The sequence below is a fragment of the Phalacrocorax carbo genome, chromosome 9 (assembly GCF_963921805.1).
Source record: "Phalacrocorax carbo chromosome 9, bPhaCar2.1, whole genome shotgun sequence".
NCBI classification, from domain to species: domain Eukaryota; kingdom Metazoa; phylum Chordata; class Aves; order Suliformes; family Phalacrocoracidae; genus Phalacrocorax; species Phalacrocorax carbo.
The window spans coordinates 11,700,266-11,726,773 of NC_087521.1; the positions used below are offsets into that span (position 1 = coordinate 11,700,266).

At 40.5% G+C, this 26,508-nt stretch overlaps 1 protein-coding gene across 1 annotated transcript; it reads left to right on the forward strand.

Annotated features, from left to right (window-relative positions):
• Nucleotides 1-16,022: 16,022 nt before the first annotated feature.
• On the forward strand, nucleotides 16,023-17,489 carry SSTR1 (somatostatin receptor 1). Its single transcript, XM_009513552.2, has one exon. The coding sequence runs from the start codon at nucleotides 16,249-16,251 to the stop codon at nucleotides 17,440-17,442; it is 1,194 nt and encodes a 397-aa protein (XP_009511847.2). The 5' UTR covers nucleotides 16,023-16,248; the 3' UTR covers nucleotides 17,443-17,489.
• Nucleotides 17,490-26,508: the final 9,019 nt, after the last annotated feature.

The window sequence follows — 26,508 nt, forward strand, 5'->3', positions numbered from 1 at the left end:
TTATGGCTTCTGCTCACTAAAGTACCTGTAGAAGTTTTGGTCAGTTTTGGTCATGAAAGGATCCGTATTACTCTGGCCTTCAAGGAACCAGTCTCAAAAAATGAAGGATGGCAATTCTCAGACCAGCTCGATCATGTTCCTTGTTTGTAACCTGACTCTAAATGTGGAAAATACACAAGACTAATTTATCTTTTGGACTATGTTCTTTTTCACATTGCCCAAGAAACATTGGATGCTGAGGACCTTCCTATAACGTAGAGATTTCTGAATATGTCAGAAGGATGAGTGATGAACCAAAGCGACAGTTTCCATGACAACTTACGCTACATTTTTCACAGACCTGTTTTTCCCCTATCCTTTAGAATACAGGGTACACTTCAATGCATTATCAGCTTATAAAGCGGAGGGGGGAAGCCTTTTGGGGTATATTTCTTGGTCTCTAAAAACCAGTAAATCTTCCTGCATCCACATACACACCTAGAAGATCTAGAAGTTCACCAACGTAGGAGTTAAAATTGTTACGTGAAGTAAAAAGTTTAAAAGCTTAAAAAAAATTAAAAATACCATTTCCTACATCTATTTTTAAGTGCTTTGAAGGTACTGACATATTGTTTTGTAGTGTTTGTGGTTCATTCATCTTAGACTAGTTAGCTCAATGTAAAGATGACATTCTTTTGAGTAAGCCTTTCAGACAAGTACAACAGGAAAATATTAACATGGTTTTGTACCTATGTGTGAATGTAAGCCACACTTAGGAGGATTATTTACTACTTTTCTTATGAGAAAGAAAATAAACTAATGCAGACTATAAAATCATAAGAGTAAAATAAATCCCCAAATTAGGGACCAAATATATAAGAAATATGGATAAGGCATAAATTACTCACTACTACAGTGTTCAGCTGATTCATAACCAACTTCATTAAACTGCAAGGTAGAAAGGAGAAAGAAGGTCAGTGGCTATTGCTGCAAAACCTACTTCCCTTTTACTTTATTCATAACTTTTTCAGAAACAACTCTTCATATCCTTAGCTGTTACTACAGCATATATCCTTCTATCTCACCAGCCTGTTTCTATGCACCCTAAAGTGTTGTCAGTGAGAGCTTACCACCCAGTCCAGCTCAAAATAAGGTCCACAAATATCATGGCTGCAGGATTAAAAACACACAAGTGCAACAAATATGTTGGAGTTTTAATTAAAAATTTGACAGAACCTGCAGATGAAATCCTCTTTTCATTCTTGAGACAGGATAGCAAGAAAAGTTGTTGCAGCTACCTCCACCTTGTTTTTCTGAAGGAACGACAATGCACAGAGAGGATGGAAAGCCCTCGGCTCACTGGGAAGCTCGTGTGAGTTATGACTGCTGAAATGTGCTTGAGCAAGAAACTTGGACCCTGGCAGAAGAGAGCCCAGGTGTATTCACCTGGTCTCTGCATAGCTGCAGAAAGAAATAGCCTTGACTGACAGTGAGCTTTAATTAAGCAGACCAGGAACAAAGTGGACTGCATAGTTAAGGAGCTCTTCAGCCATGTAATCTTAGCAGAGTAGACAAAAACTAGGCCCAAACTGGGGAGCTTAGATAGGCCTGTCAAGTTACAGATGCCTGATGAGAACGTTATCCGTTAGGATATCAAGTACTAACTTGCCTCTGGTGTCAAATCACTGTTCAGCAGGAATGTGACTCATCCATCAATACATAGCTAACATTGATGATACTGAAGACAGTTATTTCTCCACAGATCTGTATGCCTTAAAATAACGATGCTGCATCTTTAAGACTGGTGTACTATTCCTGAAAATAGAATGCAAACAACACAGGTTTCAGGCAAGATTTTTGGCAAATTAGGTGTTTGCAACTTACGAGAAATTAAAGGATGAGACAGGTTTCTGTAATAGTCTTCTGAAACTATTTTGTCTATTTTGTGGAAGGGTTCTTATTTTAAGATGATAAGACAAAAGCTTTAAAATGGTCACATCATATAAATGTTAGCAGTCTCCAAAATTATCTTGTTTATTTTTCTCTCCACATCAGAAAATGAGTCTGATAATGCTTTGACTGAAGTCAGCAGAATTGTTCCCATTCAATTACACCTAAACCTGCAATAAGATTTGCTAATGAGCATAAAGTCAAAGCCAGTGATGAGCAAAGGGTTTTTATGACGCACAGTCAATAATGAACATTTTCCTTCAGTTTTTCTGGAAGGCCTAATTTCAGAATCAGGGGAATATTCAATGCCAAATACCTATTTCAAAAGGGCCAATTCTGCAACCAACACTCAGGCTAAACATTCAAAATCTGTTTCAGACCAGCTTCTGTGGCATTAGGTGACACCTGAGGTGCATGAAGATCTCAGCATCAGCGCTGACATGAGTAAGAGGCAACAGTGGCAGAAAGAAACAGACGAAGAGCATTCAAAGGAAAACAGTGCCAAGCAATGCCTTCAGAAAATCCTCCCCACCCTTTTCTTCTGTAGTTAGTATTAAACAAAATCCTCACCGGCTGATCAACTCAAATTCGTAAGTCTGGAAATAATTCTGCCTATCCCACTGCACGCATGATAATGCTCATAAGATGAATTTTACATCTTTAATCCACTGTGACTACTGAGGAGAAAAATTTCAGAACGTTTCTGTCTGTCATGCCACCAGGATCTTGCCCACTGTTACCTAAAACTGTTCCAGAAATGAATGTCGAGATACAAATGGGAAGGAACTGCACTCATAGCTGTTTTTTCACCACTGTTAATGGTGTAGTCTAGTTAAGAATTATGTTCACACATTTTCCTCATATTTACAGATAGCTGTTCAGTTTATGGAAGCTAGAAGAGCTGTAATGTAGTGTACATCATCTATATTCTTTTTAATCTAATTAGAAACCCCCATCTTTATAGTCATGGTTTTATTATCTGATAATCATGTACTGGCACAGTGTGGTGTGTTTATCTCCGTCAGTACAGGGAATGCTAAGTTATTTGTTCATCCTCCACAGTCTCCCCCAGATAAAATACTGGCTTCACTTAGTTCAGTGGAAGTTTTACCACAGCTGGACCAGCATATCATACATTGAGTACCTTAAAATAATTAACATCTTTTAGTCATTCTAAGTTTTATAAGGGAAGAAAGTAACCACATCTAGATTTATTCCCCTCCTCTTACATTGAGTCCTTGTAGGAATGCTGAAAAAATGCAAACCAGAACATGAGTGTGATCTGGATATGACTGGCATGTCTGTTTGCATTTTAAAACCCAGAGCTGTCTCCCAGTTCTCATCTCCTACGTAGCTCTGCTGGTGTGTGAGCTCTAGAGAAAAATTTAAGCCTTGGCCATGCCTACTGAACAAATAGAGAAAGACCCCTGCTGTCACAGTCCAGCCGTTTGGTTTCCCCTACAGCTTAGAGACAGGCAGCAGCACTAGGCAGCAGCTGAGAACAGGAAGCACTGTCTACTAAAATGCAGACTGACACACCAGGTATGCGCACAGCTTAGGCAGCTAACTCAGTGGGAATTAGGTGCCTAAACAACCCCCAGGGCTCAGCTCTCAGCCACTGCAGTAATGGTTGCCATTATCCATTCAGAGAGGAAAATATCAAAATATTAGATTAGGTGGACTACTCCTAAGGCTGCTAACACACAGCACAGTTCTTAATTTTCTCAGTTATTCATGTGTTCGATCTCAGAAGCAGCAGTAACAAGGGCATTTGGGGGAAATGAGGGCATAGCATCCTATGGACAAGCAGGTTTCACAGGATGAGGAACATGTTAAATATATGCTTTGACCTATAACCCATTAGATCCAACAATACAAATGCCACAAACTGCTTGACACGATAAAGGGAATGATGCAAAATACCGGGGAAGTGATGCACAGGGTGGGAGCAAAACAGGAAAACAGATAAAAATGAAGGAAGCGAAATCTGGATGGTGGTGTAAAAATTTTGTTTCTCAGCATACGGTATTTGGAAGATTGAGGGAAACAGAGAGGGTGGCCCATCCCTTGATTAGATGCTAACAAACTTCCTGCACAAAGCAGTGTTCTGTTGGTATAAAAAACAGGGATAGCCCTTTAATATCCATTAATCTTGGTGAGGGAAGTAGTGCATGAAATACCATAACGACGCTCTCAAGGATGTGTCTGAGTCAGTGATTCAATTCGGATTTTCAAGTATATCTCCTAATATGACTATTTAGTCCTCTTTGATTCACATTCTGGAGTGGTGTCTGAGCGCAGGAACTGAATACATGCTCCAGAGGCAGACCAAGTGTACTGCCACCACAAATAGGCACTAAATCCATGATTTGTGCTACTCCAAAATTTAAAATAACCTGCAATGTGACATCCAGACTTCAGCACTAACTCTTTCACCCTATATATCTACTCTTATTGGTCTGCACTACTTGCTAATGTAAACTTGGCCTCAGATACCACTTTTTGCAACTGTTAGCAAATGCTGATAAAGTGAAAGAGGCTACTAAAGTGGTCTGGCTTCAGCCAACAAGGGGAGATGAGAGAAAGAGGAGAGAGAAAAAAGAGGGAGGGAGAGACAAGGGGAGAGGGCAGAAGGAGTCCTACAAGCATGGCTCACAAAAAGACTAGCAGAGTGATGCTCTGAAGCTCTCAGAAAAGTTGGGGGAAACAGAGTAGAAATATGCAGTCTTTCTCCCGCTACCAAAAGATAAGGTTTGAAAGAGGCCAAAAAGTATGTGAGTCATTATTAATATAGGAAGGTAAACATGGATGCTGCCTATAACATTTATTTTCTTTGCATGCACTCTTGTTAATCCAAGATTTCAAGCCTGAACTTTTCTAAGCAAATGCATATACTTAAAAACTCTCTCTATCCTGTATTTCATTTGTATATTATCATACTCAGCTTGCATTCTGAGATGATGGGATGACATGAGGTACATTATTGACCATGACACAGAGGTGAAACAACCATTTACCATCCCTGCCTGCTTCATGACCTTCACCTAATCATCTTCTCCTTCAGATAGTTGAATATTGCAAAATGCTTTTCCCATCTGAAAATTACAGCAACTGGATAAATAAGATGGCAGATAGTAGATAGCATGAAGGAAGCAAACAGGAATTTGTATTTCTTTTGTTAAAAGAAGATGATATGCATAGGTGAGAAATTAAAAACAAGTAGTTTGTGTTTTAAATAGAGGCAAAAATAAAATTACAGATAGAGTTGGACACTTACCTTGGGCAAATTGGCTGTGGAAATTACTAATAGTACCTTCACTCAAGACATACAGAGGAGTTTTCAGCCTTCATGAAGATTCCCTTTGACCTCTGTCCACGCTATGAGGCAGTGATGTGAACGTAGGTGTGAACATGACACACTGTTGTTTCACGCTCCACAGCCTCCACGTGGTCTTTCAGTACAGGAAGGATCAATGAAGGTGCTGAATTACTGATGAGTTTAGTCCTGGAGCATCTGCGTGGGGCCAAGTTTCAACTCAGAAGAGAGGCATCACCTGAAATATTTTTATTGTTGCTGTTGTTTGGAATTTTCTCTTTGTTTGTTTGAAGGTGGATTTTTTCCCTAAAATACTGACCATAGATGACTATTGCAATAAACCTATTTTACAACTGTATTTACTTAGCTGTAACTTTTTACTCTGCAACTTCATTTTAAGATATTGTTACTTAAAAAAACCCAAAACCTGGCCTTTGACTTTTTTCTGCTCATCTAGAAAATTAAACAAAAGTCCTTCAACTTAATAAAATATGCAAGATCAAACTGCAAAAAATCTTTGATCATGACAGACTGGAAGGGATGGCCTTCTGTTTTTCCGCATGATATACCATCAGGGACTACATCAAACATCTTAATTGGAGTGGGATTTGGAAGTGGAGATTTTCTGTTGCATCATGGTATTTTCTCAAACATACTTTCTAGCACTTACTTTGCTCAATACAATATACACATCATAGGATGTCACACATATGCTGATACAACTTCCTAATTTTTGTAAGCTGCATAACTTTCAGAAACCCTTAATGAGAACCATTTGCATAAATAAATAGAAGAACTACATAAGATATTTTCTTCAAGTGAGATTGAATGCTAAAAGAAGATAAATTATTAAATACAAAATTCAGCACCACACTCAGCATAGCTTTCTGGTGTAAGAGCTCAGTGAAAAGTTTCTGTAACAAAAAAACCCCACTTTATCATCAAATGCTCTTTTAATCATATTCAGAGGTTGATTATCGTTGGTGTTTTATTAGACTTCAGTATCTTCGGCTACTTTAGAAAAACGTGGATATTTTAAAAACATTCATTTAGTACTGCATCTTGCTTCTGTTGCATCCTAACGGAGCAGAAACTGAAGTTCTGCAATTCTCAATGTAAACTTATCTTCAGGTTTCAAAGAAGAATAAAAATCATAAGGAAATTTAAGAACTAGGTGTCTGTACAAAGTAATAAATCACATTATGAGTTTTGCTGGAGTGGGAATTTTAGGTTTGCCCTTTGGTGTAAGTATTTACAAATCTTGTGTCTGCAGGTCATCCTCAATGAATGGAAAATTCTACTTTTACAGTTTTAGAGCCTGTGAGGTAATTTTTAACTCAGTATTTTCCCTGTAAAAACATGACAGCACACCCTATTCTATGAAACACATTTGGATATGCTGACAATTATGTATTCATCACTGATTTTCCAATATTTCACACTGTAAGTGGTTATTGGTATGCTATATTTAAGATCATAACAGCACTTTCGTATATGCCTTTTCCAGTGGCATTGGTGGTTACTCAAAATACAGGACATCAGAATATCGAAGATCACAGATAAAAAAAGAAAAATCTGAAATATTTTCAGTGACTGTTAGATGTACAAAATAGTGTGTCCCAAATGCTGAACTGCTGTCAGAGATATACAAGTATCATAGATAACCAAAGCTAACTCTAGGTTTATGCTTTTCTTCAGTCAATCTTGTGCAGGTGGACTTGAACTTCAAACAACGCAAACTAGACCTGTGCTGTCACTGTATGACATGTACTGCTACTTGAGTTGTTAGTAGCCATTTTTTCCTTTAATGGCTTGTTATCATTTTCATGATAAAAATAGCTTCACATTGCTCCCAAGTAAAAAGAAAGAGTTACACAACAGATTATGATGAGACATTAATTTTTAATAAGATTTACTGTGAATTAAAAGATTGTTTGCTGTATAAATATGTTTCAGAAGGCTGAGAAGTTATCCATCAGGAGGATCTGTATCATTTATTCATACAACCTTTAAATGAAGACTCACACACTGAGAACTCTTTCCACAAGCTAGATGAAATAAGTAATAAAATTTAACTGGGTATCATACACAGATATGGTTATCCTATAAATTTACTTTGCTCTCTGCAATCATAGCAATTGTTTGCTATGCTGATTTGTTTAAAGTTATTTCATGGAAACAGCACCTCCCCTTCACCCCAGCCCACCTCATTCATAACTGATCACCCCCTCATTTTGCTCATAAATTTAGCGCAATATTTATTCTCTGCCTGTATCCAGGCCTGCCTAAATAAATACTTAGCACTGGCAAACCGTAGCCAATCAGCATACATTTAAAAGTAACAATTACTGTAAAGAGGCTGGCAAAGGTTAGTAACTGAGCCATTTCAAAACTAGGCTGGACCAAGCACCAGAGAACAGTATCTGCTGTAGGAAGTACTTCACTACAAGACAAGGAGCAGAAGGAAGACATAACACCTCTTCAGCTAGCTTTTGTTATAATTATTCACAATTACTTGTGCTTACTGATGGACACAACCCAACATAAATGTCACAGGTGCTTTTGTTTAAAACAGTCGTGAAATGGTTCAAGGAGCTACATTCATCAAATTATTGGGAAAGTTCATTTTTACAGATATTTTTCAATGGGTTTGCCTGTTCTTTGAATGCATATTTCCATCTCTGCTTGAATGATGAAAAACTCTCATTCTTCTTGTAACTTATATAATGCAGCTATTTAAAGATTAAGTGGTTCTTCAAAACAGAGTTTATAGTGAGTCACTTGTACTACATGAAATAATTCCCAGAGCCCAAAGATTACACAGCAGGGGATCAGTAAAATTATAACAACACTTAGAAAGAAGCAAGAGCAAACAGAGTATTAAAAATTATATAGTATTGTCCACAGAATTAAAATGGTGGTTATATGACACACTTGGTATGGGAATTATTACAAGAATTTGTGAATAAATTGCAAGCTTGTCCCATCAGAAGGTGTTTCTGACATTTCCATTTGGCAATGACAATTTTAACAAATTTTCATTTACTTTAATTTCATTATTATCTTTTACAGTGAAAAGATACTAGGTAAAACCAACTCTGTTCTACATGTGAAATAACAGGAGCGTTCAGAATCTTCTTCAGGGGCAATGGATGGAACCCCTCTTGGTTTCAACAGAGTTTTGCCCCTTTACCCATGAGTAATCTGAAACATTTTATCCTGCACAGCTACACAAAGTAAAGGAAACTGCTGTAAACAGCACCACAAGTTTTTACCATGTGAAATGTCTTTTGAGATTATCTTTGTGTCAAGCTTAATGAAATTGTTTCCTTTTTTTTTTTTTTTTTTGTTTAAATACAGTGATACCTATCAAGCGTCTTGAAGTGCTGTAATTTTATAGGGACTAAATGTAAAGATAATACATGAAATTCCCTCAAATACCTGTGGAAGCTTCATGACCATTTCCCTGAATAATATACTGTATTTGTCTATAAGACAAATCTCCTTAGTCAGGGCTGCATAGAACTGGTTTGACCAAGATCAAGACAGCTGATAGGTATAAATTACAAACAGCAACTATTTTACTGTATTATAAAGTGCTTTTGGCTAGCGAGGCTTATAAATGTTACCCAAAAAGTGTAACTGGATCCTAATTTTCTCCTCAAGATATACATCTAAAATTATACAACTCTTACCAAGGAGGCATAGTTATGTGTGAAATCAGTTCTGACACCAACGTTGTAATGTGAAGTCTGGACATTTTCAGATGTCTGAAAGGTCCATAGGTATCAAACCACAACTCCACCCTTCCTTCCCTATGAGGAAAGCTGGGATCCAGTCTGTTCAGTTATGCTGCAATAATGACTCGACACTGAGTTGTAAATATTCTGCCTCAGGATGGAATACGTACCACTGTGAAATCTCAGAGGCAAGGCTCAGTTAAGATAAGGGTCCACACTCAGCGGAGTCAATAGAAATATGGCAATTTCCACTAGATTAAGACATCCCCCCTTGGAAGATATCCCTAATTCCAAGTAAGAAATAAAGCATACAGTTTTCCTGCTATGGGTATTTGTTTTGTTTCTGCCCTTCAAACCGGTGGGACTAGCTGCCTTACTTTTTTAAAACATCAGGTTTTCCTACTGGGATATGCATTATAGCATAGAACAAGGTAGTATTATTTGGGGAGCATTACTTCTCAGATATTATTTATCCAGTTAAAACAACATATACAATTCCCTCAGTCTTTTCAAACATTCAAGTTAATCAAACAGTAACAAGATTTTCGGTACAACTCTCTGTCCTGCTCCAGGAAGGTTTTAACTAGGTGTGATGAAAATCTGCTAAATACAGTGTGTCCTTGGCTATGTTTACAGCCAAAACATGCTCAGTAGCATTTCAGCTGCACCTACTGCTGATGACACCTGTTGCCAAGTAACTTTCTGAAGGGAGGCAAGGATTGAAAACCCTGGTTCCAACCACTGATACATCAATACAAACCTGGTTAATTGCAAGTCAATAGAATTACTCACATTTGGAAAAGCGTATCTGAGATCAGAATATGGCACTATGTCTTATCTCATTTGCTGGGGCAGCAACCTTGCTCTTGAGAACTTGGGGTGTGTGCTGTCAGCACATGTGTTCAGGCGTCAGCTTTCCTGAAAAAAATTAATGGCACAGAGCAGCTTGTTGTATGATTCTGCCAGAAATTGATTTCAGTAATAGTACTCTGTGTCAATTATTAACTACTGCAGCAGAAAACATGACGAAGTGGGAAGAATTGCCATGTAATGCAGCTTTTGTCAACCATCTGATTTTAATATTTTCAGCAGCTAAGTCTGAAATAAATGCATCTGGATCAAGAGACAAAGAATCATTTATGTGTTCACTAAGCAACCGCTTGACTCTTTCTCTGATGGATGTGGTTTAAAACATCTGTTTTTACAGAATAGATGTTAATTTCACAATTAATTGTAAAGTTCAGATGACAAATAATTTCCTTTTAGGAGAAAATGCTTTCTAACATACCATTATAATGAATCACTTCCATCTGTCTATTTGCACTGCATTTTCAACCGTAACTATTATTGATGTAAAGTTTAGGCACTCTGCTAAAGGCAAAATGTTAAGCAGAATCATGACATCTAAGATACAATAACTGTATTAAAAGGGAAACATTTTAAAATCTGTTAACATTCTAATGACAACTTAAAATCTCTGCTGACTCACAGCACATCCAGTGATGTCAGTCATAAAGCAAGAACAGAATTTACATCTGAGTGGTTTACGTGGTCCAAAATTTTCTATCTTAATCAAAAGGTCATGAAAAATGTATGACTTCCAAAAATATGCAATTGAAATTATTTTTAACAAAACTATAACAGATTACAATTCAACTGATTACCCAAACTACATAATATTTTGCTATTCTGTAGAAATAAATCACAGAATCATAGAATCATAAAATGGTTTGGGTTGGAAAGGACCATCTAGTTCCAACCCACCTGCCATGGGCAGGGACACCTTCCACTAGACCAGGTTGCTCTAAGCCCCATCCAACCTGGCCTTGAACACTTCCAGGGATGGGGCATCCACAACTTCTCTGGGCAACCTGTTCCAGTGCCTCACCACCCTCGGAGTGAAGAATTTCTTCCTTATATCTAATTTAAGTCTACCCCCTTTCAGTTTAAAGCCATTATCCCTTGTCCTATCACTACATGCCCTTGTAAAAAGCCCCTCCCCAATTTCTTGTAGGCCCCCTTCAGGTACTAGAAGGCTCTGGTAAGGTGTCCCCAGAGCCTTCTCTTCTCCAGGCTGAACAACCCCATATCTCTCAGCCTGTCTTCATAGGAGAGGTTCTCTGGGCCTTAGCATAGTTTCCAGGAGGATCTGCTCCATGATCTTGACAGGCATAGAGGTGAGACTGACTGGCCTCTAGTTCCCAGGTCTTCCTTTTTTCCCTTTTTAAAAAGGGGTGTTATGTTTCCCCTTTTCCAGTCAGTGGGAACTTCACTGGGCTGCCACAGGTTCTCAAATACAGTTAGCAACTTCATCCACCAGTTCCCTCAGGACCTGCAGATGCATCTCATGGACTCATGCACCTTCAGGTTCCTTAGATGCTCTCAGACCTGACCTTCTCCTACAGCAGGTGGTTCTTCATTCTCCCAGCCCCTGCCTTTGCCTTCTGCAACTTGGGCAGTGTGGTCTGAGCACTTGTGGTCTGAGCACTTGCACTGCTATCTACAAGTGTCTTAGGCCATCCTGCAGACTACGCTGAGAGGGTCAGGCTGCCCTTCCTCGTTTTGTGACAGGTGGCTTATAAACACAAGCTAAGACCTCCAGCCTTTTCTTTACAGGCAAAGTCCTTAGGTAAAAGAATGAACTGTAACAAAAATAAAATGTCTAAGCATGTTCCCAAATTAGAGTTGGTTTATATCAGAATTTCTTCTTTAAAGGATATTTTGATTGTCGGAACTATGCTTTTTGTTTCGTGAGGTTGAAATGAGCCAATGCTGGTCTTTGTAATGGTATTATTTTATTATTGGGATAATAAAATGCAGTATTTCTAATCAAGCATTGCTACCTTATCAAGTAATTGAGGTTAGAAATATATGGGTTTGAATCATAAGCAACAGGCAATTGAGCACTGCTGAAGATCAGTAGCTAGAATTTCTCAGTAAATTAATACATATAAGCTATGTTAGAGCAATCGGCCTAAGAGACTAGGCAGGCATTCAAACAATTCTTTTTTGGAAAATGGTGTAATTCTCTAACGTGAATGTAATTTTCCGTACCCTAAGGAAACTTCAATGAATGGAGATACAGAAATCCTCTAACCTTCTAAGCAGGACATATAGCACATATTACCGCATTATAATTATGCCTGTGATGGCATTCTGGTTTTTCTGGGCATACTCGTCAAGCAGGCACGTGTGTGATGCCTAATGAGGTTAGTGCCTTTGCTGGAGTTACAATTTGCAGGTAATTTATTTTGAATCATTGCAGTAAGAAAGAACACTATACCCACATCTATTTCAACAGAAGAGCTTTTACTGACCCTTTTGGGTGCAGGGCATGGCCAAATGCTAGCAGCGCAAAATAATTAATTAAAATGGGCCAAAGCATGAACAAAATGTCTAAAATGCCTCCATGAGTGACTGTGTTTATATGTATGCAACTACTGTGGAGGGCAACGCAGGCAAGAACTGAAATTTTGTGGTGATGACGCTACTATTAATAGTTTCAAAACCAATCCTTTTTGCTCCCACGTTTGAAAAGAGCAATCTAAAGGCATTCCCATTTCTAGTCATACTATTGTTAAATGCCAATTTATAACAATATGAAAGAAGGAAACCCCTCAATCAATGCTCCATAACTAAATGTCCCTTAAAGCAAATGCTCACATAAACAAAAACTGGATTATATTTGAACTATAGGTTTTCAAACAGACTAAAGTGCTGCAGTCAACCAGATGTTCTTGTTGATGGGTTTGCAGCTATTGACTTATGCTCCTTCTCATATCAGTGACTGAAAGCTGATTCATATTCTCCCAGAATATAAATTTTAAAGAAAATAATTCTCCAGCTGAATTTACATAATTGTAGAGGTTCAGGTTCAGATAGCACACGCCAAGTAAAGACTGTGCATGTTGTAGTTAAATATAAATCTTCTTTTTTTCCACTGTATACTGGAAGCTCTGATGCTAACACATCATAATATGCAACCTCAAAAACCCCAAATGTGAGGATGAATTTTCTGAGAAAAATTTGTATGACATCCCCAAGTGCTCTAACATCTAGCTAAAACACTCATATACATCAGTAGTCCTAAGAACACTAAGCTCATTTCCAAAGGCTGCTCAATAGATGCATTTCTATACTAGCACATAAATTCAAGAAGTCCTCAAAAGTCACAGTGTCATCCAAAGAGAACTTCCATGAAATTACTAAAAATTGAATAGGGTTATTTTTGTATATCATTGAATTTAGGTACAGGGTTGTATATATACATATATATGTATTCACAGTTTATTTTTTAGTCACGGAAGAAAAGGAGACAGCTTGTTTGGGTCATGCAAAAGTGTGCATGTGCTAAATATAATACCTTTGACAAGGTGTCAAAGGGAACATGCTCACCACATTGGAGTGTCCAGGTGTATATTGATTGGAGGTGATGACTGACATGAGGAAAATCATACAGTCAGAGAGGTTACATGTATGTTTTGGAATAGCTGCTGGTTGTGATAAGGGGAATAGGGATATATATGGTGCTAGAGAGAATAAATTTCCAATGATAGGTTATAAAGAGTTGGTAATGCTCTGTGTATCTGCATATTAAAGTGCTGGGTAGTGATAATATGTATAATTGTGATGGTGGGCAGACAGTGATAACAAGATGTGTGAACTGTAGGAGGTGATGGGTATACATGGTAAAACGAGTAGGTTGTAAGGATGCGTGTGTGATGCTTAGCGGTGCTGTGGGGAGCATATAGCAGCATATGCACTGTGGTGATATATACGCAGTGTGGACCTGCTGTTCTTGACAGTAGTAGGTGGTGCTTACAGGCGTGTTGTTCTTTAACCCAGCAGGCAGCTGAACACCACACAGCCACTCGCTCACCCCTCCACACCCAGGGGGATGGGGGAGAGAATCAGGGAGGAAAAAATTTTAAAATTCATGGGTTGAGATAAAGACAATTTAATAGGACAGAAAACAAAGGGATGATGATGATGATGATGATGATAATAACAATAATAATATACAAAATAAGTGATGCACAATGCAATTTCTCACCACCGGCTGAGTAATGCCCAACCAGCTCCTAAGCAGCGATCGCTGCCCCCCAGCCAGCTCTCCCTAATTTATAAACTGAGCATGACACTATACAGTATAGAATATCCCTTTGGCCAGTTTGGGTCAGCTGTCCTGGCTGTGCCCCTTCGCGGCTTCTTGTGTACTTGGCAGAGCACGGGAAGCTGAAAAGTCCTTGTCTTTGTGTTAGTGCTACTGAGCAACAACTAAAACATCAGTGTATTGTCAACACTATTCTCATACTAAATCCAAAACACAGCACTATACCAGCTACTAGGAAGAAAATTAACTCTATCCCAGCCAAAACCAGGACAAGGTGACAGTTCATGTGAAGAAGCAGGTTGGTATCCATACAGCTCACATAGGAGTGGCTACAGCCAACAGAATAAGCAATTACTGAGTGTTTTGTATGTATGCCTGTGCTGAGGGAGCGTTGAGGCAGTGAGCAAGTGTGAGGGTGTGTGCATTAGTGAGTAACGATGTCTGGTTAATACAGAACAGGCAGGTGGTGGTGGTATATGCAAATTGATTAAGTGGTTATGTATAAGTATGTAAGGACAGAGCATGTTATTGCATGGAGCAATAACATATAGGGAGATAAGAGACATAATGCCCAGAAGGAGAAGCATATATGAAAGTCATACATTTAAAAAAAAAACCCCAAACATACAAAAATGTATGTTTGCCGGAGTACAGAGATGCAGTATTAGGACTATCTGCTGGTGTTCAGGTGTGTTTGGAACTGGTGGTGTGGATGAGGTATGTAAGGCAGCAGTGTCTGTCTAGAGATGACAGTATGAGTAGCTATCACTGTATACGACTGCGTTTGTCTAGGATCAGGGTGTGTGTACTAAATAGCACAGTACGGGTCGGTGTGTAGAAGCAGTTTGTGGGTATATGGGTGTAGCATAAGATAAGTCATTCATGTAGTGATGGCTATGTATATGCAGAATTAGTATGAATGGAGATGGTATCAATGGTTTGTGTCACTGTATAGTGCTGAGGAGGGTTTATAGCCTCACCCTGTGTGGACACAACCCTATCAGGGATATGCATATGTTTTAAGTACAATATTAAGAGAGGGGGTTGTAGTGCTGGTGATGCAGCATGTAATGGTTGAGCATGAAGTGATCCTGTGAGTGGAAGCAGTACGTGAGGGGGACAGAAGAGTGTACAGATGGTGTGTTTGCATAGCAGCATAGCTAGGACGGTCTTGGCACTGTCATGGTGTAAATAGTGGTGGCGAGCTGAAATGTTCAAACTGGTGCCTACACTGTTGGATGTGTGATGAACAGAGGCAGAGCACGTGCTGGGGTGTCAGAATGGGATAGGGGGCATGTTTCAGGACAGAGTGTGTGGAGAGGGACAGGGCTGTAAAGTATTGGGTGCTGCTAGTGTGTGATGTCTGGTGGCGGTGCTGGGCCAGGACAAGGTGGAGGGCATGGCAGTGCATGGCAGAAGGAGGCATGGGCATTGCTCCTTTCAGGCAGCGCTGTGCAATTAGGGTTGAAGGTTATGTGGGCTGTCGTAGTCAGTGCCATGCCTGGTGCCAGTGCCATGGGGTGAGCAATGCACATGGTGCGGTGAGAGAAGAGGGTTACGGCAGCTGTGTACGCATGAGGCACGCCTGCCCAGGTAACGTTGCCCAGCCACCCATGACCCAGGCTTTTTCTTAAAGGAGAATAGATGTTCCCTTTGCCTGGGGTGCCCCTGGCCCAGACCCATGTGCCGTGGAGGGGGAGCAGTGCGGAACAGGGCGGGAGGAGAGGATGCTGGCTGGGAGGGGAGACCAGCGCAGGGTCGGGGAGCATTGCAGGGTCGGGGGGCAGCAGAGACAGGGGGGAGGCTGCGCTCCGGCAGCCCCGGAGCTGCCAGAGCTGCGAACAGCCGAAGGGCGGGATGGGAGGTGGGGGGTGGGTTGGGAGGGACACCCACTTACGTCTCCTCCCGCATTTTTTTTTTTTTTCTTTCCCTCCTCCTTTTCGTAGCTAGTGACGCGCCGCTGCCTATTAATCATTCACCAGCCGGGGAGCAGCAATTACCGGCACTCGGAGCAGCGGCGCCGGCAGCCGCCTCCTTCCCGATGGCAGCGCCCCGGCGCAGCCGCCCCCGGAGCCCCGCCGGGCTGCCGAGCCCGGGCAGCGGCAGGCGCCGGCGGCTCTGAGCCGGGGGCGCGGAGGTCCGGGCAGAGGATGCTCCCCAATGGCACCTGCACCAGGCTTCCGGGCGGTGCAGGCAGCGACAGCGACAGCGGCGGCAGCGACCGAGGTGGCGGCGGAGCCGGCAGCGCCTCGGAGGAGGCGGCGGCGGGGGGCATGGACTCGGGCGGCAGGAACTCCTCCGGCGCCCCGAACAGCACCCTGAGTGAGTCTCAGGGCAGCGCCATCCTCATCTCGTTCATCTACTCCGTGGTATGCCTGGTGGGGCTGTGCGGCAACTCCATGGTCATCTACGTGATCCTACGCTACGCCAAGATGAAGACGGCCACCAACATCTACATCCTCAACTTGGCTATTGCAGATGAGCTGCTGATGCTCAGCGTCCCCTTTCTGGTCACCTCCACCCTGCTGCACCACTGGCCCTTTGGCTCGCTGCTCTGCCGCCTGGTGCTCAGCGTGGATGCCATCAACATGTTCACCAGCATCTACTGCCTGACCGTGCTCAGTGTGGACCGCTACATTGCTGTGGTGCACCCCATCAAGGCGGCTAGGTACCGCCGGCCCACCGTGGCTAAGATGGTCAATCTGGGTGTCTGGGTGCTTTCCATCCTCATCATCCTGCCTATCATCATCTTCTCCAACACAGCAGCCAACAGTGATGGAACGGTGGCTTGCAACATGCTCATGCCAGAGCCCACCCAGAGGTGGCTGGTGGTCTTTGTGGTCTACACCTTTCTGATGGGCTTCTTGCTGCCTGTGGTGGCCATCTGCCTCTGCTACATCCTCATCATTGCCAAGATGCGCATGGTGGCCCTGAAGGCTGGCTGGCAGCAACGCAAACGCTCGGAGCGCAAGATCACCCTCATGGTCATGATGGTGGTGATGGTCTTTGTCATCTGCTGGATGCCCTTCTACATTGTGCAGCTGGTCAATGTCTTCGTAGAACAGGATGATGCCACCATCAGCCAGCTCTCCGTCATCTTGGGCTATGCCAACAGCTGTGCCAACCCCATCCTCTATGGCTTTCTCTCGGACAACTTCAAGCGGTCCTTCCAGCGGCTGCTCTGCCTCAGTTGGATGGACAATGCTGCAGAGGAACCCATCGACTACTATGCCACTGCCCTCAAGAGCAGGGCATACAGCGTGGAGGACTTTCCCCCAGACAACTTGGAGTCAGGGAGCATGTACAGGAATGGCACTTGCACCTCCAGGATTACGACCCTCTGAGGAAGCATTCCTGCCCCTCCACTCCCCTACTGCCCCCCAGCAGGAGGGTGAGCGAGGCCAGGGCTGTGGCATGGGGAGGCTGGGAGGGAGGGGGTTTCGGTCCTGCCCACCAACAGTGGTGTTTGGCACAAGAAGAAGCAAAGAAACCTCCACGTCCTTGGTCTGCTGCCCCATCCCCCCCATCTGCCTCCCTTGAGAGTATTGATGCTTTGACACCCACTTAGCAAATTGCCGCACTTGTGGGTCAACTTAGGGTCTGGCAGCCAGGCTCTGCCACCCCTCTCTGTGTCTGACGAGTGGCTGTATGGGTCCCACAGCGACTCTCCCCTCTCCTTTTGTACAGGTTGCCCTCCCCCTCGGCTGACGGGACCCCCCCAGGCCACTGAGCTGAGCCTGCCAAGCCCCAGCATTCAGGCTCAGACTCCTTCTGACTGAAAGCAACCCTGCTCAGCATCTGTCAGTATGCACCGTCCCTTCAGAGCGTAGAAATGCTGGGAAAAGTCCCCTCCAACACACACCTTGCCCTCCACCAGGAAGGAGCAAGTAGCCTCTCTCTGCCCCCCACCCCGGAATACAAAAGAAAGCAGGGAGCAAAAAGGCCCTGAGAAAAGCAGCAGCACAGTCATGGTGCCATCTTTTGCTTTGCAGACAGCTTGCACCTCACTGGGGCTCTGGTGCTCTGTGCTACGCTCAGGGGAAGCAGGGCAGAAAAGGTCTTCAGGAAAAAAACCTGATTATTGCTGTGCTTCAGAGCTGCGCAGCAGGTTGCTGATAACAGGAGATAAACAGTCCCGTGACTCACAGGGAGCAGAGTACTGAGCCAGGAGTTCGGGGGGAGCACTGAGCTGGGAGACATTTGAATGTGTCCATACATACAATAAACTGTGCTAATAATAAAGTTTAAAGGGAGCGCTAGACTGTGAAGCTATTGTCTTGCGCCTGCTCCATCAGCTGTGAAACAGCGACGAAGGGAGCTGAGACAGTTTTGAATGACCTAGGTAGCCACAAAGTCACTTTAGCCTACATGGAAAAAGAGGGATTCATTTCAAAATCTCCATCAGGCTCTCAAATAAATACTTGACAAAAAAAAGTAGCTGTTTGATAATAGCTATTACCCTAGCTCCAGTTTCTTCTGTTGCACTAAAAAAAAAAAAAAAAAAGGTTTCATATGTTGCCAATGTAATATACTGGCTCAGAGCTTCTTAATGTTTCATTTCTGAGAATTCTTGGTTTTAGTGTGTGCCAGACATCTTTTTTGTTTGATTTTTTAATTTGATTCTTGTCACTGTGTTGTGAATGTGTTTCTCTGAAGCAATTTATACTGTGTACTTATGTTTGTGGTGGCTAGTTGCAAGGTTGCATTTAAAATGGGTGATGCTCAAGAGGGCTCCTTTTTGGATAAAAAGGTTGACACTTTTCCTAACTCTTTCATCTACATTGTCTCCCCCACAGAAATTCTTTCTTCCCCTCTTATGACAGAACAATTTTTGTATAGACAAATGAAGCTTTCGTGTTTGAAAAATGACAGCTGATTAAACAAAACCTTTTATCCCTGCTCCCTCTTACCCCAGACGTAAGAATCAGGACGGACCATGCTGAAATAAGCAGCTATGTTTTTGTTTCCTACTGCCTATGTTAACAGTGTGACAGAGTGGCAGGTGTCCCAGTAGCTGTGACAAATTACTTACTTCTCTAGCACAATACTGTGGCTGCATTAATTATAACTACTGGCAATCTGAAGCAAGAGATTGGAAAAAATCTCTAGTAGCAGCATACCCGTAGCATTGTACAGGCAGCTACAGTGCTTAAGTACAGTGTTAAGTGTAAGGTTGACTGTTAAGGCATCTAGCATTTGCGGTGGTGGACTTACTACAGTTTTTGTCAAATTTTACCCTTTAACTTTTCTCAGCAGAAAAAAGCAGGATACTACTTTGTACATTTCTTTCACCAAAAATTAGGTACTGTTAAATGAATGTATAAATTTAGTATTTCAAAGTTGTCTGATTCAAAGCCCATTGAAACAAGAGAAAAAATCCTAATTCACTTCAATGGACTGTGAGTCAGCTCCTTTTAGTTTGAAAATTGCTAATGTGAAATCTGTTACATCCTTATTAAAATATTTTGTGAAAAGCTTTAACAATTGTACAGTTTATTTTCTTTTACTTTCCAGTGGGCCTCATTTAAAGAAAACATGCAAATATTAATTTTGGTAATGTTTTACATGCACATACAGGGAAAAGAAGGACGAAACCTCTTTATAAGCGTATTTAACTTTTCACAGAAACTGAACATCTGTCAAAACAGTAAAATACCCCATGATACCACACGGTGCTATTTGTAGAGCTTCACTTAAAATCTCACAATCCCTAAGAAGTGGTTTAAATCTCATAATCTTATGTTGCCTTTTTCACCCAAGCGTATTGTTATGTATGGTCAGATTAAACAGAGAGTCAGTCTACTTTCTACTGTTGGATTTGTTTAACATCAGACATGATGAAGCAAAAGTTAAGAGGCAGTGATTCATATCCAATACTCAGCTTTGCTGAAAAGCCTGGGTTTGTTTCTTTTTATCTCCTTTTTTTAAACTTTGCCTTTAAACTTTTTTTTTTAAAACTTTTTAAAACTTTGCCTTTAAACAAAGCTGTGATGGATGTCTGCACACCTACCAGCACACGCCCTTTAATTTCAGTTCTCCCAGGCAGCAGGGTGGTTGTACTTGTCAGAGGAGCCGGGTGCTGCCGCAGAGGCTGCTGGTGCCTCAGTAGACGGCAGGCTTTCCTTCAGGTGGAAGCACTAATTCGCTGCCAGCCAGCGCCCGTAAAACACCCCCTGTAGATTCAGTTGGAAACAAAACCTGTTTATCCTAAACTAGCAGTTCTTCCTGCTATTTTTTCACCCTGAGTTTAGTTTGACGTTGGCAGTGGGAGAGGTGATCAACAGCTGGAAATCACTCTTAATTTGCTTTGGAAGAAAAAGCTAGTTCATTCTGTGTTGTTATTCTAAATTGTAGAACATAACTACCAGGAAGGAAAAAAAAAAAAAGAAAAAAAAGAAGCTGTGCTTGTGAAATAATGTGTACCAGAAAACAAACATAACTCTTTTTAATGCTTTCCAAATTGCAAATAAGAAACTTCGGATTTCACATGGAAATGATCTGAACTAATGCTTAATTCACTGAAAAAAAGTACAGTGACGTATTTCTTGGTGACATTTTGCCTCTTTATACAGCTATAACATAATTCTTCTACAAATGGGTAAACTGTAATTTAAAACCAGTAGTGTGTCACTGCATTTTACCCATGAGTTTAATATTTTAAATATACTGCATACACTTTGTCATGGAAGTTGGCCCTATGCCACTGAAATCCATGCAACTTTTGTTGTTCTTTGTTTAGCTTAAGACCTATACCCAAAAGTGTGATAGCTCTGAACAGCAGCTAGGCAATGGACTGGACTGTTTCCCGTGGTACACACAAGAGAGAATGGTCTTCACATGGCACGTACATCAGGTACCGCTGCAGCATTTTCCCACTCAAAGGAGGGTATGCAGGAAACTTCTCTCCTTTCTCACTAGGCTTCTCAGCGCAGTAGCAGAGAAGACGCATCCCATCATCCTGGGGCTGCCTGCCCTGTGCAGTTAGTGGCCTCGAACGAGACTGGCTGCAGAAGCACTTTGTATCGGGGCTCTGGATGGAAAAAGGTGTCGGCCACATGTAGATCCTCTGCCTTTTGAGATGGTCCCTACAGCAGAGAATGTCACACAGTGTATGGTTTCTTTGCATTTGACATATAAAGAACCCATCCGATTTCTTCACAGAGAATGAGAATCAGACTTCTGAATGTAACATAAGCATTTCTGAAATGCCAGGTTTCCAGTGAATCAGACTAAAATGAAAGGCTTTCTGGTCGTTTCTGAAAAACGAAAAGTCTGCATTTCAAATGTACGTGGCACGCTCTATTAACACTGTGACCATATAGTGTATTTTAGCCAGTTTCCAAAAATCAGTATCCTAATTTTAAATATTAAACTAAACCTTACTGAAATAAAATGACCCACTGACGAACAATTTATGTAAGATTTTACTTTTCTCTGCTGTGTTTCCAGAACAGCAGTGTAAATTAGTGTCTTAAAATCTTGACAAAAGAATCCAGGAAAATTAATTTAAAAAAAAAGCCAGAAGAAATTAGCCAAGAAAGAAACATCAATCCAAAGTTCTAGACTCTGTGATTTCAGCCCCTAGAAACCTTCCTTCACTCCAGGGCTCTACATACAAGAATGTGAATTATGAATCTCTAGAGGAGAATAAAATATTCCGACTGCATTGTGTATCCAGCGCTTCCATCCACTTCAGCACAGCCCTGTTGGACTGATAACTGCAGGCTAAGTCACAGGAAGAATGGGCAATTTACTAATTAGATTTCTCTTTGAGAATAATGCTTTTAGCTATTATTTACATATTTTATAGAGAGAAATAGCCAAGGAGAACAGGTGAACCAGAGAGTATTTCAAAGTATGTCACTAGATGGCTACAAGCCAAACACAGTTTTGACAAGAAATATGCTTTTCAATGCTAACTATGCCCACGCCCCTCCAACCTTTTTCCCCAAAAGCCTAAAATCTGGGTTTGGGAGAGTAGTAAGCAGCCATGAAGCAGAGACAGCAAGGTGGTATATCCTACCTGAGATATATAGGTTTTAATTTCCAGTCTGTATGGAATACATTTGTCATTATACGCTTACCATGTGTATGTTGGGTAGACTCACCTTGAAAGCAATATAAATGTACAGAAGACCCATTCTACTCTCCGTTTTCCCCCAAAAAGATTTTTCTATACAGGATCTTACGCTGTATAATATGACTTAGGGTCACTCTGTGGGTTCTTGAGCTTCCTATCTAGAAAGGCTCAGATAAAAGTGCCCAAATGCATAACATATGGGAGATGTAGGACAGATAAGAATTACCAGATCTATGACTTGGGACGTGATGATCATGGTAATTGGATTGTATTGGCTCTGCTTACATTGTTGGTGACAGTGTTGTTTTCAGTGTACGTATGGGCCCTACCGATCGTAAAACTGTAGGACAACCCAGAGGGAAGCTGTGAGATTCTGCAGGGGTGCTGTAACGCACTGTGCTTCATAATGCTGAACAAAGCCGAGCAACAACAGTGCCGGTGCTGACAGACCGATAAAAGCAAAGGGCCACAAGTTCAACTGATTCATGCAGGTCTTGGAGGTACTCAAATTTACAACAGCAAGCTCAAATGACTGCTGGAATAGTTCAAAATGTGGTGAAGTTTCACCAAGCAAGTATGTACGTGTGTATACAGACACACAACATGCATGCCCGTATATATGCTTCATTCTTATAAAATATATAAGCATCCTCTTTGGTCCATTATCCAACATGTAAAGGGATGAATCAGAATGTATATTGGTTAGAAAGGAGTTAATGAATAGTAAAATTAAAATCCCAGTTGCTGAACCATTAGGTAGCATGGTTTTACTATTTAGGCAACAGGAAGTCTTCGGTTTGCTTTTCTGCTGCTCTGATGTGTAGAGGAAATTGGAGCATTAATTCTCCTAAGGAGGCAAGTCTATGGCTGGAGAGGTTGGAGCTGGTAAGAGAAGGAGATCTTGGAGAAAAAAAAAAGTGACTAGTGTTTGATTTAGAACTGGAGTGGCTATATTTGGAGATATGGCTTTGATGTTGAAAGTTTGGAGTTGGCTAGCACTCACTGACTGAGAGCTGCAACTGCCCAGCACTTCAGGAAATCACTCCCCGTTCCTACCACATGGAACCACCACACCCTTCCCCAGCTAGGATAAGATGAATATCTCCATCTGAGGTCTAAACCAGAAAACTAATGGAGGCTATGATTGTGGTCTTTACATTACATTATTTAACTGAGATAAACAGGTTCTAATGCATTGTAGATGTATACAAAAAGTGCATTATCTGTCAGAGTACCAGATAAAAGCTGGGGATCTTGTTGCTTTCTGGTTTCTCTTAAAAAGAGACATAGATGGAACTTGCCCCCTTACTCAGTCAATGAGAGACAAGTCATGGATAAAAGGAAAATTTGAAAAGCACTGCTTTATTGAGCAGAAAATCAATACCAGTATTACTGAGCTTATTTTCCTAACATTGCAGCAGAATTATTTTGTATATCATTTAGTCACAGAAAGAGAAAAGATACTGTTAGAAGCTAAATTGACTACAGTATTACAGAGAAGCTTTTTTTAAAGGAGTTTGATATGTCTTCATGAAAACTAGAACAACTTTGATATTAAAACATGCTTATTATCTTATGCCATCTATTTTTTACACCATTTTGTATTCTTTCTATAAACTCAAGTGTCTTTATAAGAAGAGTTGCTTATTTATCCACAGAAGATGCTTGGCTACTGTCAATAGCTGATTTCAGTGATGTTTTGAACAGCTACATCTGGGCTATGGTTCGTGTCTTAGGTTTATACAAACTACAGAAATTGATCACAAGACCAAATGAATGGATGAAAGAAAATTCAATTAAATGAAAGATAAGAAACACAGAGAATGTATGTTTTTGATGGCACAGTATATACTTTGTTTTAATTTTTATGCCAGTAGCTGTTAACTGATCACATAATGAGTCCATAAGAAATTGAATCTCATTTGCTACTTGTACTAGTAAAAGATTATACAAAATTCCCATCAGTTAACTGGGAAGAAAAGTTATGGAAATGGCTCTCTCAGATGCTTGTATGTGAAGTGGTTACAGGTGAGGGGGGCAGGTGGGGTTTTAATTGTCACTGTCGTTGCTCCTGTTAGAAGGTGGAGGGGTTACAGGACTTTATGAGGCATCATAGAAGACCAGGCAAAACATCCAAGATACATTAACATCAGGGCAAAAGACTGGATATTTGGTGAGAACAGATATGAAATAAGGCAAAACTGGTCAATATCTGACACTGAACAGCCTTAGAAAGAAGGAATCTGAAATGGAGAAAAATCAAGGGTGGGATGCCCAGGAGAGTCCATTTTGTTAAGAAAAGAGCAAACAAAAAAACCAAAAAGAGTCCAATATGGGCATTGTAAAGCAGGATTTGGCTCTTTCACATAATTAATTTGGATTGTTTAGGGTACAGCAAATACATAAACTTCCAACTCATCAAGAAAGATGAAGTTTTGCTTTTTATGTCAATTGTTATTTTCAGAGTGGGCTGTTCTTTCCGAAGGTTAGAAAGTATCCAGGTATTTTTTCTACAAACCAAGTGATGATTTGAGTACTTTATGGTTTTATTAGAAACTCAGGAAATGATGCAGAAAACAGATAGATAATAGATTTTTTTAAAATGTTGATTTATTTTGGATTTTTCAGATGCTCTGAATTTAATGGATTTTCTTTCCTTTTATCATTAAAATAGAAAAAAGCCTCATCAAATTTTTGCTCAACACAAAGAAGAACTCCCTATCAACAAGACAAAAATGGAATACAGCAGCATTTTCTCTGCTTTTTCACCATCATAAAGTAAGATTTACAGAATTCCTTACTTTAAAAGCATCTTCAGTGCTATGACTGGGAAAATTACTTCCCATAAGAGAAATATATACTCTTAAGAACAAAAGGTAATGTCCAAGTATTTCCCTCATAGACCTTGAAACTCTGAACTCAGTTTATCATGAAGGCATAGAGCTACATTCCCAAGATGGCTTATCTGATCTACAAAGGATTGCAGGTTTCAGCGTACTCATTCAAGAACCTTTCATTGGAACTAAGATTTAAATGAAAATAAGTCAGACAATAAACTCCCTAAGCATGGAAGAAAATTTTCTGATACATTCATACCTGTGGAAAAGTACCTGTCAGTCATATTTGCACTGAAATGATTCTAGAGTCTGCAGAAGGACTTCTCCTGACCAGACAGAATTTTTCCTCAAAAAAACCTATTCCCACAATCTCAAATTTTACTAGGATATCATATTATCTGTGAATGTATACCAATATATGCATACTTTAATTTTTAACACAAAATAGAATATGCATTTAATCCCAAGTTCTTGTCTTTTACTGCAGTAAAGTTGACTTTACATGACAAGCCAGTAGGACATTCTTTTGAAAGATCTCAACTGTATTTATGGAATTGCAATGGATGTTAACAGCATTAGTGTGGTCAATTTATCTGAAAGTAATGAAAGCTTCCTCATTAGTATCTGTCTGATGTATACGTAAGTAAAAGAGGACTTGCTATGTAAAAGTTTTGGATATCTAATAACAATGACACTAAATATAGGGGAGAACAGACCATAATGCACATTGTATATTAATAGGTTGATGCTCACGTTGTATATTATCTTCACATCCCTTTAAGCTTCAGAATCTAGAAAAGAATGAAAACCAACTTTGTTTTACGTGGGAAGACTAATGCATGTGTTCTTATGATTACTTATTCTCTTAGGATATTGGGATTGCTTCAAATGGACCAGTATCTGCTTCATCATCTCAGTGGTTAGGTACAATTGAAAAAGAATCAATTCTCTTTAAGTGCCACCACTAAGACTACACAGTTGGAAGGGTTATTGGCATGAAATCTAGGAAGCTTGTATTATGAGAAAAAGCTGCATGCACTACATACACACAGTTCATTACTTGCTTGGAGAAGGAAGAATTTAAACACCATCAACAGAATACTTTTTTTTTTGTGGACGGTTATCATGACAGACTGACTAGTAACTGAATTTCCAGACATCTTTAATAATTCATTATTGGCACAATTAATAAGATGATCCACAACAGAAGAAACAGATCCTGATTTTGTCCTAAGACTGGACATTATTTGGCTGAACAGTGACTACAACATACCTAAAGTGAACAACTTTGAGTAAAAAAGCTAAAAACATTCACTATGTTAATGTTTAATTTCAAAGCAGGGAGCTGCATATAAATTATGAAAGATGCTAAGAAGAAATTAAAAGTAACAGCTAAAAGGGTAAAGGCTTGCAGGTGGCACTGGGACTATTTAAGCATATTAGGGGATCAGATTAAACACATATTACCTATCAAAAGAAGACATTAGAAGACC